The sequence below is a fragment of the Sinohyriopsis cumingii genome, chromosome 13, assembly GCF_028554795.1.
Source record: "Sinohyriopsis cumingii isolate HCF-2022 chromosome 13, ASM2855479v2, whole genome shotgun sequence".
NCBI classification, from domain to species: domain Eukaryota; kingdom Metazoa; phylum Mollusca; class Bivalvia; order Unionida; family Unionidae; genus Sinohyriopsis; species Sinohyriopsis cumingii.
In genome coordinates this window covers 17,941,554-17,956,783 of record NC_142973.1, presented here as the reverse complement: position 1 = coordinate 17,956,783, position 15,230 = coordinate 17,941,554, and the positions used below count along the sequence as shown (strand labels likewise).

The window sequence follows — 15,230 nt, the reverse complement described above, 5'->3', positions numbered from 1 at the left end:
TCCTCGACCTTGTAAATATTACAGCACTGTCCACATACTTTGCAATAAAAATCGTAAAATATATTCGAAAGCAACGACATGAAGAAGAACATGGTAAACATGTAGTAGATGAAATCATAGATAATATTAAAGAGATACTGGAGTGTCAGAAGTATCAGGATTATCCGTACAATTGGTAATGGTACCGCTTCGGTGGCCTAGTGGTTACAGCGTCCACCTCGGATGCGGGAGGTCGTGTGTTTAAACCCCTGCCGAGCCATACCAAAGACTTATAAAAATGATATTAACAGCTGCCTCGATAGAGGCTGAGCAGTAAGAGGTTAGTGTTATGACTGGTCGGCCTGGTATCAGGATAATGTGACTGGGTTGGACATCGTGCTACATGTCTGCGGCATGATGCCCCAGTTCTAGACATCACGATAAACCGTAACGCTGCAGACATTGTAGCAATATAACTGAAAAAATTGTTAAATCTACGATAAAAATCCAAATCACACACGCTGCTGGTAATAAAACAGTAGTATTGACAATTACGGTCTTGCTTATGCCACTTCATTTTCATGGATTATTAATTCTAATCATCCACTGCTTTCACATCCTGGGGGTCTATCTGTGGCTTCAGGTCAGGAAAAAATGCAAGCATGGAATATGACAGTACTATTCGGCTAGATGTGCGAAGAACAGAGTCTTATACGTATTAAAAATAATACACCTTGACGTCTCAACACCGACGATACCTGCACATTTAATGCTATTCCTGCAACGTTGTGATAAAAAGATAAATAATAATTGAGAGAAAAACAGTCATTGTTGCATTTGTTGTGGTTAGTGAGAACACGTCATTGTGATGTTTTGAAGTTATGGTGCAATAACAACCACTGGCTTGAAGGCAGTTAAAAATACCTTCGATGATTTCTTTTTCTTTATTTTTTTCTTTTTGTTTTTCTAGCAAGCGACTGAAACTCGAGGAATGTTCCATCTGCAATCAACATGATCGGAACATCGCTCGGTCATCTCCGTCAGATCGTGAAATAACCTCGGGAGTAGTGTAGAAATACACCTAAATTTAAAAGGTATGTCGATTTGCCTTTGGCGGAGTGCATTAAACAACTAACGCCAGCAAAAGCTCAAATCATTCCGATTGTTTGTTTTTTTTCTTCTTCATCCAATACATTGTTCTAGGTAAAGAACTGTATGTAGTTCATAGTATTGTTTTCAATTATATCCTAGGTTTCTTTCTCGATCTGGCGGAAATGGCCGATGAAGTTCCGATTGCAGGAATGTTCTGGTTCAAGGGGCGCTACTCATCGAAATTCTCATTGAAAGTGAAGCAACAACATTTCAGCCAATCATTAGGCCCAGTATAAAAGTATTATCCAATCAAAATAGAATTGTGATGTTTTGGCTCGAATTTTAAACAGAAAGATGGCTGTAGCACATACTTGCTATATGCTTGAAAATCAGGTGCAAATTTAATGAAAACGAATATGGATGTTCAGGTAAATACCTGCGTAGATTTCTTTTATGATGTTTAGATGCTTTACATTTAATGTAATCATGATACGCTCTAAGTAGTTTGTACTGTGTAATGTAATAGTAGGTTGCAAATATTTTAATAGCTTTACTATAACCAGTATAATACTTAAGGTGTCTAAAAATAGTTCACGAGTGTGTTTCTACTGTTTGTATTATACTGGATAGACCTGAAACTGATTAGTGCGTCTGTGATGATGGTTTGTAAATTTAAAAATCACGTAGTCTTGTTTTGAATTCATCAAAAATACTGGCATATGCAAAACTTTCTGGCAAGTAGAACTTTTCAGTCTTTAATTTTTCGGTGGGTGGGGTGGGTGGGTGCTATAATAATAATTACAACTATAATAATGATATGGACATAGTACAGTGCCTAATCTTTAGAAGCTCTAAGCTTTACAATACTAGATATCATTTAGACATTAGTCCTTCAGCATACGACGTATGACATGATGTTGTTTCGGTAGCACCAAAACATAAATAACATAACACCATGAAATTACAAAAGAAAAACATGGGGATAATAATCAAGAAGTAACAAATTTGAAGTCATCTGTTCTAAAGGAATATGGATGTACAGTCCTTCTAAACTGCTAAGTCTGACAAAGCCACACAAGGCGTGACAGTCATGTTAAGTCAAATTAGAAATGTGTATTTATGTTGTAAATGATACTGATGAATAAATTAAGTAACCAAAAGACTAGTTTTCAACATAATTATGCCAAATTAAGTGACTGAAAATTGGGTAACAAAGGTCGAATTTGACTAATGATAACATAATTACAGTTTACACAGTCTGACAAGGTTATATTTCAAATGTTGGATATTACATTATAAACTGTTAGTTTTATTGTTTATTTTTCATTATATGCCCAAATGATTCATCAATTTTTTGTCAACATTTCTAGATAATGTGATCTGTCTATATTAGACAAAACACAACAAAGGCACACGCCAGCCGAGTCATACCAAAGACTTACAAAAATGGTACTAACACCTGCCTCACTCAGCATTAAGAGGTTAGTGTTAGGACTGGTCAGCCTGGTGTCAGGATAATGTGACTGGGTGGGACATCATGCTACATGTCTGCAGCATGATGCCCCAGTGTTAGACATCACTTGTATAAACTGTCACACTGCAGACATCATAGTGATATGACTGAATTTTTTTAAAGCTACGTTAAAAATTCCAATCACACACACACACAAAGCCAGACAAACTCATAAAGTGAACTTGTACACAACATGCATGACTTTTACTATAGATGGGATGTACACATGGGTGAGGTCAGATGGGTATATTGGACTGTAGACAGTTTCATGTGACCCTTGTAGGGTGGCCGCGTGGTCTAAAGCGCTCACTGTTGTGGATCACTGTCGTCTCACCTCACTCTGCATGTGTCTCTGGCTTGACCAATGTGGGTACGTGAGAAAGCTTGCCAGTTGCTTCTTGTGGGTCGGTGGTTTTTTCCAGGGTTTTCCTGGATTCTTCCTCCACCATTTATGCTGGTCACCATGTATAGCCTATCTTGTGCTGAAAATTGGCATTAAACCCAACAACAACAACCTCTGACCCTTGCTACCCCATTTTTGGTATTTGTCTATGTTGGGGTGTAGGGTCAGAGCCAGTTGCCTATGGACAAGTTGGAATTCGATGGAACCGTTTGGTGTCAGCATAGGTTAGCTGCCTACTTGCCAGCGCAGACTTCAATGACCTTAAATCAGGACATACCTCCATGATATCCATTGGAAGATGATTTATTTTATCAGAAATTGTGAGTATAACATTCATTATGTTTTTAATCTGCTGACAGACAAGACAAAACTGCAGCATTGATGAAATTTTACCTGTAAATCACTATTTGCATTGCTAGTCACATGAACTACCCAAATCTGTCAATCTTATATCCATGACATCAGAAGTCCAATAGTCTGGTGATATTAACAATAACCCCATTTAAAATTTGGAAAACAAATCGAAAATAAAAATGAAATTCATATAATGTTTGTAACTGCTCTGGTGGCCTAGTGGTTAGAGCGTACGCCTCGGATGTGGGTTCGATCCCGGCTGAGTCATGCCAAAGACTTACAAAAATGGTACTAACAACTGCCTCGCTTGGTGCTCAGCATTAAGAGGTTAGTGTTAGGACTGGTCGGCCTGGTGTCAGGATAATGCGACTGGGTGGGACATGATGCCCCAGTGGTAGACATGACTATAAACTGCCACGCTGCAGACATCATAGTGATATGACTGAAAATTTTTTAAGGCTATGTTAAAAATCCAAATCAATCACACACATAATGTTTAAAAAGAAACCAAAAAGAACAAAAACTTCTTAAGGTGTTTGTTCTTAAAACAACCGGAAACTTGTCACTGTCACAGCAATCTGCGAAAAGTCAGAACCACCAAGAGAAAGCATGTGTCAATGTTGTAGTCACATTTTACCAATAAAAACAGCTGACATGTGCTCTGTTTGATGAATCTGGATTTCTTCAGGTTGTTGCAATATCAACACGTTTTTGGTTGCTCTTCTCAGTAAATATGTTGAGAATTAAGTGTGTATTCATTTTCTTTAAAATAGTACATGACTTTTGTTTGATATTTTCAAATTTTGTGTACAACTACATTGGGAATTGGTTTATTCCTGATATCATGTAACCATGTGAGGTAGCTTCTTGTGGATCAGTGGTTCTTCTGGGGTTTTCCCTTAGTTATTCCTCCCAGTTACACTGACTGCCATCATATCTTGTGCTAGAGGAGTTAAACCCAAAACATAAATTGGGACTAGAATATAAATATATCCCAGTCAAGGCCCAGCTCCTTTTGGCATGTTTTGGCTATGATTATTTTGTTTAATTTAGGTTCACTTTAAAGATAAACAGTTGATTCCTCTGCTCTGGAATATACCACAAATTTTAAGGTACTGGTACTAGCTTTTTGGAGAATATGAAAATCTACCGGGGACTAGTAATTTAAAAGCCCCAACCATGGGCTAGTGAACATATTTGGCATGATTTCATTCTTGTTTACATATAAGAGGAGGGGATGGTTGAGGATTACCAACAGTTGAAACAGACACATGCATACTTTGTAAAGTGTGTCAAAACTGCTGATGTTGTCTTCTGTAAGTTTTAGTATGAACGAAGGACAGATTGGCCAGAATTATGGAGAGGAGAGAAATTTGGCCTACTACTGAAAGACATCTGTCCATGTAAACAGGTCTGCGTAGCAGTTACTTCGCTGCCATTATTGTCATCATCAACATGCAAGACCAAGACTTCTTTCTTGAGCATGGGATGGGCATTAACATTTTTCACTAGATTGTAGATTCCTTTCTTTGACTCTTTAATACAAATGAATGCAAGTCCTGTGTCTCATCTTTTGTTTTGATGTTCTTGGGTTGCAAAAGAAAAGAAACCAGCAAAAACAAGATAGAAGGTTATTGTGGCTGTTTTTGACTGAATTCAAAGTCCCCCATGTGTGCTTAGTGAGCAGACTTTGCACAAATGGTCAGTTTTATTGTCTGACAGAAATTTTGTACTGGATTTCTATAAGTTTGAGCAGTACCCAAAAGCACATGGTTGAGGATTATGGGTACGAAACATATATAGAAGATTAAATATTCAGTATCGGTGCTGCTGCATTAACTAAAGCAGTGTACAGGGAGAAAATAAGATAGATTCAAGTGTCCTGAATAAAATTCTGTTGGGTGGGGTGGCTACATAGGCATGAGGAATTAAATTCTTAGTATGGAACAGGTATGGGGCTGCTTATGATTGTAATCATAATTGTGAATTTCAGAATCTCTATAATCATAATTTTAATCGTTCTTTATTGACAGTGTAATTTCATAGTGTAATCATGACTACTAATGAGTACAAACCAAAAAATCACTAACAATAATAAATTTTCTTAAACAAAAGACCAGGCATGTTGACTTTTACAGTAAGAAATGGGTAATTTTAGGTGGTCAATATACAAGTTAATTTTCTAAACATATACTGTCTTATAATTTTAGGTGATCATTTGTTAACTGAAAAATTCATGTTCAACAAGCAACTCTTTCATCAGGTATAAGTTAGCAATGAAATAGACTTCAAATAAACATCTCATCTATTTAACATTGTTATGGCTGATCTCACAAGATGATTACAGAAGCCAAGTACTTTACTTGGGTTCTAAGCAGAAGTCCAGTTACTAAGATGATTGTCGAATCCAAATAATTTACATTGTTGATGTTAATATGATGTAAACAGTGCTAAGCAGTGCTCATTTGGCATGTTAATTTGTATGTAAATAATTGTCATTAAACATTTATATAGAGTTAAAATTGTTTGATTATCAGTTAATCAATGTATGATATCTGCCCAGAACAAAAAACCATAATCAAGCACCTGTAATCGACCCCATGCCTGGTATGGAATGTCCATGGCAAGGGCTGTTGATAAACTGTGTTTGAATTTTCTTGAATAAACATGAAATGTGTATGGATATCTTTAACTCCTTTTTTCTAAATGGTCCCAAGGTTTAAACTGGTGGGGCCCCACTTTTTCCATTTCTGGAATTAAGTCACAGTATGAATATTGAAATTAGAAAAATCACTCTGTACATTCATATTATTTTTGTTTTTTTGTTTTCTTTTGTAGAGGAAGCCCCTTGTAGCACAAAATGGGTCACGGCTACCTCAACCACAAAGTAAATTGAAGCCTCCTACTTCTTTTAAAAGACCCAGAAGTCCCGAAGAGGTGAGGTGTTCCAAACTTGATTACAAAATACATTGATTACATGGTCTTTTAAGCTATTGTTTCTACTGTTATATTTTCCAAGAATTGAATTTTGATCCCAGTTCTAGGCAGCGGGCTTGAAAAGGTTTCTGGAAAAAAATACTCATCAGATATTTGGTATGCTCAACAGTTCTTCATCTAAGTGATCTTTTTGTATTTTTGCAGTCATATCCTTTCTTGTGTTGTATGCTATTTTTGTCCAAGGTCTTGCTTTATTTTATTTTATTGTATTAGTGTCTTTGTTCTTTGACTTTGAGCATTTGGAGTCCCTTGTTAATGAAGCAATATTTCTTAAGTTTCATCTCTTTTAGTAATCAGAATGAGTTTGCAAAATATGTTTTCATTTCTCACAAATTGGACATGAAAATGACAGTAATGTTAATGCAAGGCAAAATACACGTGATTGTAGCACAAGTGTGTATGAAACAAGAACTTGAACTCAGAATTCATATTTAACGCTGACTTCATCTTGACTATGATGAAATTTGCTGGTACAAATGGGAGGCAAATACAAGCGTGAGAACTTGTAGACTTGATTGGAAGAAGCATGTTGCGTGATTTAAAAAAAGTCTACCCAGATGGTATGTTAAAAGCAATTTGTAAGCATGTATGGCTTGGAAAGCAAATTCATTTGACTCGAAATAGAAATAATAACTTGCATATATTAGCCTTCATGAATTTGTACCCAGATCATTTAAATGTTTTATTGAAGGTTGCATAGTAGTTAATCACATATGTCTGTTGAGAAAACTCAAATGATTGGTTTGAAAAATAATGAAAGAGTGTCGTTGCTTGAAGACTTCACTAGCCAGAATGCCATACATATATTTTGTTAAGTCAAAGAACACTAACAAGTAAAGAAACTGATTTGACTTTATGATCATTATTTGGAAGATATTTGTATTTGTTCAACTGGTTGGTCTTATATCTTTGTATTTGGGAGGCTGAGCAACATGACTGAAGAACATAAGCACATGTCAAATGATTTGATTCGCTTTAAAAATTTCCAAAAGCTGTTTTTCAATTGGCTAATTCAAAGGTCACCAGAACATGACTCCTAAGCAGCTGCTGTCAGATCTTCACCTGGTACAATGGAGAACTGATTTTAATCAGATTGGGTTTTGAGGACCTGTCAAAGGGGAAGGGATGGGTTGGTACGCTCCCTTGAGGTTCCCATTCAGCCCCTATGGATTTTATTGTCTTCCACCAACCTGTATTGAGTCTCCTTTTCTGACTATGGCAGCATGGGTGACTCTGCTGTGGTTCTGTGGAATGGTGGACAAGACATGTCCAAGATCTTCTCTGCCTCCTATGCTGGAGGTGATCACCAGTCCCTTTCTCCATGGAGAAAGGATCGGTGGTTAGAGTCCTGTCACCTAACCTAGATCCCCTTCTCCAATGTGGAAGATGGGACAGAATGGTCCTGCTTCACACCAAGAGCAAACACAAGAAGATGAACTGTTGATTTTTGTGGATGCAGATAGTTCTCAGAAAAACCTGTCAATGTCCTTCTCATGTGCTTGATTCTCTTTCTTTGTCCTACACTATGGATCAGGTTACAGAGGAGGAGGTGTGGACATTTGATAAAACAGCAAAAATGAGGTTTACCACTAATTCCGCCAAATCTGTGTCCCAAACACCTTGTCCAATGTTATGATCCTGTTCAGTTTGGGACAGCCTGTATAGACTCTGCTGGGCAGCATTGTGAGGGAACACTACTGTATCATGTACTTTATTATAAGGCAGTCGCATTATAAGACAGTATACTCTAGCTTTCATAACAGCATTATAATGAGTGAGTGCTGTATCGTGTACTTTATTATAAGACAGTTGCATTATAAGACAGTATACTCTAGCTTTCATGACAGCATTATAATGAGTGAGTGCTGTATTGTGTACTTTATTATAAAGCAGTCGCATTATAAGACAGTATACTCTAAGTTTCGTGACAGCATTATAATGAGTGAGTGCTGTATCATGTACTTTATTATAAGGCATTTGCATTGTAAGACAGTATACTCTAGCTTTTATGACAGCATTATAATGAGTGAGTGCTGTTTTGTGTACTTTAATATAAGGCAGCCACACTAGAAGGTGGCATGTTTTATAGCACCCATGTACACTGTTATAGTGGGAGTACTGTAATATGTACTTTATAAGTCAGCCTCACTAGAAGGTGGTCTGTTTTATAGCACCCATGTACACTGTTATAGTGGGAGTACTGTAATATGTACTTTATAAGTCAGCCTCACTAGAAGGTGGTCTGTTTTATAGCACCCATGTACACTGTTATAGTGGGAGTACTGTAATATGTACTTTATAAGTCAGCCTCACTAGAAGGTGGTCTGTTTTATAGCACCCATGTACAGTGTTATAATGGGAGTACTGTAATTTGTACGTTATAAGTCAGCCTCACTAGAAGGTGGCATGTTTTATAGCACCCATGTACAGTGTTATAATGGGAGTACTGTAATATGTACTTTATAAGTCAGCCTTACTAGAAGGTGGTCTGTTTTATAGCACCCATGTAGTGTTATAATGGGAGTACTGTAATATGTACTTTATAAGTCAGCCACACTAGAAGGTGGTCTGTTTTATAGCACCCATGTACAGTGTTATAATGGGAGTACTGTAATATGCAAAGCAGAATCACAATAAAGATCCTACAGCTGGTCAAATTCTGCTACACAAATATATATATATATATATAAGGAATGATAAAAAGCAAATTATTAAATTAGTATGGTTAAATGTTAAAGTGAATCAAAGCTTTAAAATGCTTTTGAATTAATAAAGTACATATGTCAGATTTTTAGACCAGATAACTTTTAATGTATTAAATATTATGATCTTTTCCTAGTATTTTTCCATATTAGATACTGTAGTGTTTCAACATTCTCCATCTGGGTAGGTTGACAAGCAATTATTCACAATTCCATAGACCCAGGCTCCCATTGTAAAATGGGCATAATCATTCCTTATGTTTTGTCTTTGGCTCGGTTTAGCTGTTTGCTGCACTGGATTATTTATTCAACTAAAGATATTAAAAAAATCACTCGGTACTGCATTTAGTTCAGTAGCATATCACTTGTAAGACCTATAAAGAAAATGAAGTATAAATCTGCCCTATTGTCACTGTTTTTTTAATACATATTTTCTATAGGCATCTGCTTGTAAACGGTCCAGAACAGACACCAGCACATCTAGCAGCAATGAGACCCTAGACAGTTCTACTGTTAGCATATCCAGTACTAGCAGCAAACAGTGTTTTTCAAATAATGTTCCTAAGCTACGCAACAGTAAGAGCACCAGCACTTTACGGCCATCTGTTCTTAAACCACTATCTACATCAAAGACCAAATCAACAGCTACAGTCAAGCCAATCTCTAGACAGGGTAAGATGATATTTTTTTAAAATTCTATTTAGTTATTGTGAATATTAATAGTCATATTAATAGACAGGGTGAGATAATAATTATGTTTATTTATATTTAGTTATTGTGAATATTAATAGTCATATTAATAGACAGGGTGAGATAATAATTATGTTTATTTAGTTATTGTAAACATTAATATAAAAACAGGTAAGACGTATAGCTGAGACTATGTGAAGGATTGGAATTTTGTTTCAAACAAGATTTTGCCAAGTATCTGGCACAACATTTTTATAACAGGGGTAGAATTTGCTGAATGAAGCATAATAAAGGATTCTTTTGTCAGAAAGATAAATGAGGGTTAAAGTTATTGTGAATACTTATGCAACTTTCTGAAAGCAAAACATCCATTGAAAACTTCCTTTCAATAAGATAGGACATGAACAATTCTGTGTAACTATAAATGATGTTTTAACACATTTTAGAGTTCAAAGAATTTTGGTTGAAATGGCAATGGTAATGGCAATACATATTGCAGATAGCTTACTCAGTGATGCAAATGTGAACAGGTTAAAATATAAGTCCACACTAATCCATAAGATTAATTCTGACAGACCATGACACAACTGACATGAGTCACAGTACTAGGTGAAGTGGAAAAGCACCATTGACTTTGCCCTGTTATTTGTTGAGGTACATTGTGTGACCATAGTTTTTTAGAAGCTTCCTCGCCTTAGGCAGCTTGGTTCCAGAGTAGTGTTGTAGGTCAAGGTGAAATGTAGGCATGCATCAGGCTGGTGTTGATATCAATTGCGTTGACAGAATAACTCTTGTACGTTCGCAGGCATGTATTTTTTTATAGCTGATTGACCATTGATCCTTTCCCGAGTAAGTTAGCAGCTATCAGTGCCCAATTTCTGCAATTTATCCTTTAATGAAAAAAGTATAAAAACTTGTGTTTTGAAACTTAAACAATAGTATGTAACTAGCAATTCATTTTTAAGAATAGAATCATTGATCTGAATATTTTAACTTCCTAAAGTCGTTTTGAAACTGTAAGTGAACTTGTCTTGGGGAAATTATGGCAGACATTGCTGTGTTGGATAAGTACCACTTCATTCAATTGTCTGTTTTCGTAAACCATTCAGCAAATATATTTAAAGAAATATTCAAGTCATAGAAATAAAAGTCTAAATATTATGTGACAGAAGAGTTCTCTTTAAATTGCAATTATGTAGGTCTGAAACATGTGGAGAAATGCTATATTGTGGAGCTTGAGAAGTGCTGTAAGGGCAAACTTGTTTTCTGACTTCTCTTTTTCTTGTGAAAATACAAAGAAGAAAAAAAGCAGCAAAGCATATACTGTTTAACTAATGCCTAATATTAGTACTAGAAGGCAGAAAAACAATAAAACCTTACATTTGCATCCCATCAATGGATTGTTGTAACAACGCTATAAAGTGATTGGTTATATTAAGAAAACCCCTCTTTCTTAAAATAGATGCACTCACAAATGTTTTATGTTGGAAAGAAGGGTTTGAGTTCATTCATATACCGACTTTAATGCTTCATTGTTTTGTTTATAGGAATAGTTACAGTAATGTTTTATCAGCAACAGAGCAATTAGGACAATCACTATGATCTGTCATATGTGTTTGCTACCATGTACATGGTACAGGGGTTGTTTGATCTTAAAATTGCGGTTGTAGCAGATGTGACAAAGAGGCCCTTCATCAGCTTCGCAATACTGGATTTCTTTGTGAAGCAGTTTCCAGCAATCATGCCTGCAGGAGCTTCTGGATCAGCTGCAGATGCAGTTTTCTCTATACCAGGTTGAAGAACTACCTCCTGGAATGCTGGAGCCTAATTCAGCAGCTGCCATGGATCAAACATGGATGAAGATTGGTGAGGGCAGAGATAGCATGGGTCAGGCAAAATTTCTTGCCAAAGTGATGAGCCATATCTTTTCCATCACTCACAGCAATGAATCCTGTGAGAGAATATTTAGTTTTGTGAAGAAGAATAGGACTGACGTCAGGAGCAGTATGAAAACTGAGACACTAGAAAGTCTTATTGTTGTTAAACAAGAAAATGTATTGTTTGCTCAGAGAGACAGTTTGGCAAAGTTATGCTTAAAAGATGCAAAGGAGCAACAACCATGTCTTTCCAGGAGTAGTGTTAAGTGATGTTCTTCACTGTTTAGTTTTTTGTCTGTTATTTATTATCTACAAATAAACCATTTTAGAATTGAATTGGTATGTTTATTTGAAAACCATTCACTTTTTGTAAATGTGTTCAACATACTTCTCCCTTGATGAGATCCTCCCTGCAGTAATTGAAATCTCTGTGAAAATTTTTCAAAACCTCCCATGAGAACTTTGTTGGGGTTGGCAGGTCTGCAAGTAGCATTTTCATATCTTGTGTGAAATTTTGTCGTAAAGAAAACTTGCAAGGTACACATTCTATACAGATCCAATTGGAATTTTAATCAATAGATTTGTTAGCTTTAAGTTTATGTATTTTAGCTGACCCTTCTAGCTCCACCCCCACCCCCTTGTTAAAAAGTGGAAGCTTTTTTTGTTCATTGTAAGGTTGGCGAAAAATCAGCCAAACCTTTGTTGCAATTCATACGTAAGTGCTGAAGAATGTCACAGTTCATATTATATTGATTAATTAAATCTTTTTCTGTCTAAAAAAAGTCACTTTTCCCTATAAATTCAAGTAGACCTATCCCCGTGACTGAAATAATCCTTGATTCAGCTTTCATCTTGAAATTGATATATCCCTCAGAAATAACAATGAGATTAAGAATTTTGTAAAAAAAAAAAAAAAAAAAAAAATTTTTTACTTGAATCATGAAGCTGTATATTTAACTAGGTTGATTAGTGTAAAACTGCCTGATTGCAGGACACTTTTAACTTCAACTGCTGCTTCAGTTAGTATGTAAATATGTAAATGAGTTACAGTTAATATTTATCTTGATTATCGTGAAAGAATGTTCAAGTAAAGCTGGAACTTGAGAAGTGTTGGCTATTGTTTTGGCACTTTGCTTGCGAAAGACAGAATAGTCCAGGATTCAAGGTCATGTGTGAGGTAGGATAGAACTAACCTGCAATATTGTTCCACACTGGAAAACATGATCAGGTCAAACCAAAAAAAAAACATGTTTCTGGTTAGCCGTCCCTCCATGTTTCACATTGCTAACCCTAGTATTTTTCCCCCCATGGTAAAATTCACATTCAATATATATATATATATATATATATATATATATACATACACAGAAGTCTCGCAAGGATTTTAAAACTAGGAGTCCAGGACTCCCATTTTGGTAAAAATAGGAGTCTCACCATCAAAAGTTGCAGTCCCTTCTTTCCTACAGAATCAACGCAGACGTGAGTGCATCCATTTTTAGATGGAGAGGTTTTCGTAATGTAATCACTCACTTTAATATACCTTCATTACAACATTGACAGGATTGCAAATTTATGGTTTATTTATTTGTCTATATCCTTGTAGTAATTTTAGGCAATGGTTAAATAGTATTTGATTTGCTGTTTGTTTTTTTTTCCCCCGTATTTTCGCAAATATGAGTCAAATCAGAAAACAGCTTAGACCTTAAAGTGCATCTCACTAATTCCAAAACATCGCATTGTCCCATACGTTTCTGACCTACATAATTTGCATTTTAAAGTTAAATCTTTAATAAAATAATACCTTTGCTTTCAATGATTTGTATATTTTTCTGTAAATATTTGCCCGATGATTTACGAAAACAGACAATCTAATAAACTGGTACATCCCAGACTTAGCGAAGTCCGCCATTATTTCCCGTTAGGCCTACTGGTTCACTTACAGTTTCAAACTAATTTTATGACGAAAAAGTGTACAAGAGGCAATTAATATATATCCAGATCACCGATTTTGATCTTAAAACATATGTTTGTATGTTTTATCATCAAAGGATATCATGCAGGAAATTGATAGTTGCTACCTTACTCAGAAAAGGGTTAATGGTCAATCAGCTATCAAAACATATGCTTGTGAATGGGCAAGAGTTTGTCAACGTAATTGATATTAAAACTAGGCCTAGCTACTGATGTGTTGATGAATACATTTCACTACAACACTAGAACTAACCGGGCTAAGGCGAGGGGCATTTTAAAAAAAAGTATGGTCAGTCAATGTACCTCTTAAATAGCTCTTGTTCGTCCATCAGAGTGATACTGAATTTTGTCAATCCAAGTAAGGACTTATTCCAAACACTAAGCTAGGCATCACACACTTTCTTACACTTAGCTACTGTCCTATCCGAAATATCAATTCTAGCAGCTTTAGCACTCTTCTAAATCTCATTACAGTCTTCGTAAGTTTGCCGTTTAACCCCAAAATAAGTATCCAAATTTATGAATGGCATTTTGTCTAAGTCTCAACATGTCTTGATTCTGAGATCATGTGCACTACTTACTTATTCCGATACATTCGGAAATGAACACAGGGACGAAAGCTAAAGTTGTTTATTTGATGTACTTTTATAAATGACCGCATGTACATCTCTGGGTCTTTCTTCCTCTGAATTGAATCACTGTAAATATCTACATTTGTCCCACCCGGCCGCCAATCAAAGCCTTTGAACTTGCCGCACAGCTTTTGCATTATGTTCTTTTTTATGTACTCTTATAATGGCAACATGTCTGTACATCAAAGGGTCTTTCAGTCACTGAATTCTGTCATTGTAAATATTAGCACAGCTAATTGATCAACACATTTTCCCACAAAGCAGGTGGCCGAAGCAGGACTGGCAAGTCTTTGAATTTTGCTGCACACCTATTACATGCGTAGGGAGGACTCTCGCCTCAGTGATTTTCTGTGTCCCAGGCCAAAATTTGGCGTCCAAATACACGTAATTCGGCGTTTCCTATATATGTGTGTGTGTGTGTGTAGAAAGAAAATGACAAGCCTACCGTAATTTAAACAATTGCAATATGGAGAAAAAAAATCTTGGCTTCATATATATAGGAATGTAAGAAACCATTTCTTCAAATCCTTTCCTCATTTATTGATGTTTTGTAAAGATATTTTTATAAAAAATTGTATCTGAATGCTTGTAATAGTCATGTTTGTTTGTTCTGGGTCAAGCTACGGCCAGGGTTTAAATGATAGGTAACATGGAGAAGTTATGGTTTTAGTTGAGGCACCAGTCAGCAGGCCATTGCAAGACTAGGTAGTTGCCAGGTTGATGTGCTCTCATATTTTAGTAATTCCTTATGGGCATGGGGACTCCTACCAATACTTTGTTACTCTGGAGTGTCTTTTATACCACCAAGGCACCATGGATAAGATTTCCTTATCCCCACTGGTTGACGGACAATGTAGGCTTTGCCTGCCTGACCCCACCTTTGACTTCATTATTGAAGGAAAGTTAAGAGGGTCGCAGTTTGTCCAACTCAGCATTGGGAGTGTTATCTGCATCTGTAGCCTGGTGAACATCAATGCAAGTGTCTTGAAAAATTACTGAATTTGTTTTATTTACATATAA

General features: G+C 36.1%; 1 protein-coding gene across 1 annotated transcript in view; it reads left to right on the top strand.

The window, feature by feature from the left end:
* Window positions 1–1,405: 1,405 nt before the first annotated feature.
* LOC149785001 (carboxy-terminal kinesin 2-like) overlaps window positions 1,406–15,230 on the top strand; it is a 74,655-nt gene continuing 60,830 nt past the window's right edge. Inside the window, exons 1-3 of the mRNA XM_089978697.1 lie at window positions 1,406–1,499; window positions 6,180–6,278; window positions 9,481–9,712. Of these exons, the coding sequence (XP_089834823.1) occupies window positions 1,476–1,499; window positions 6,180–6,278; window positions 9,481–9,712 (355 nt within the window). The 5' untranslated portion in view covers window positions 1,406–1,475. The remainder of the gene's footprint in view (window positions 1,500–6,179; window positions 6,279–9,480; window positions 9,713–15,230) is intronic.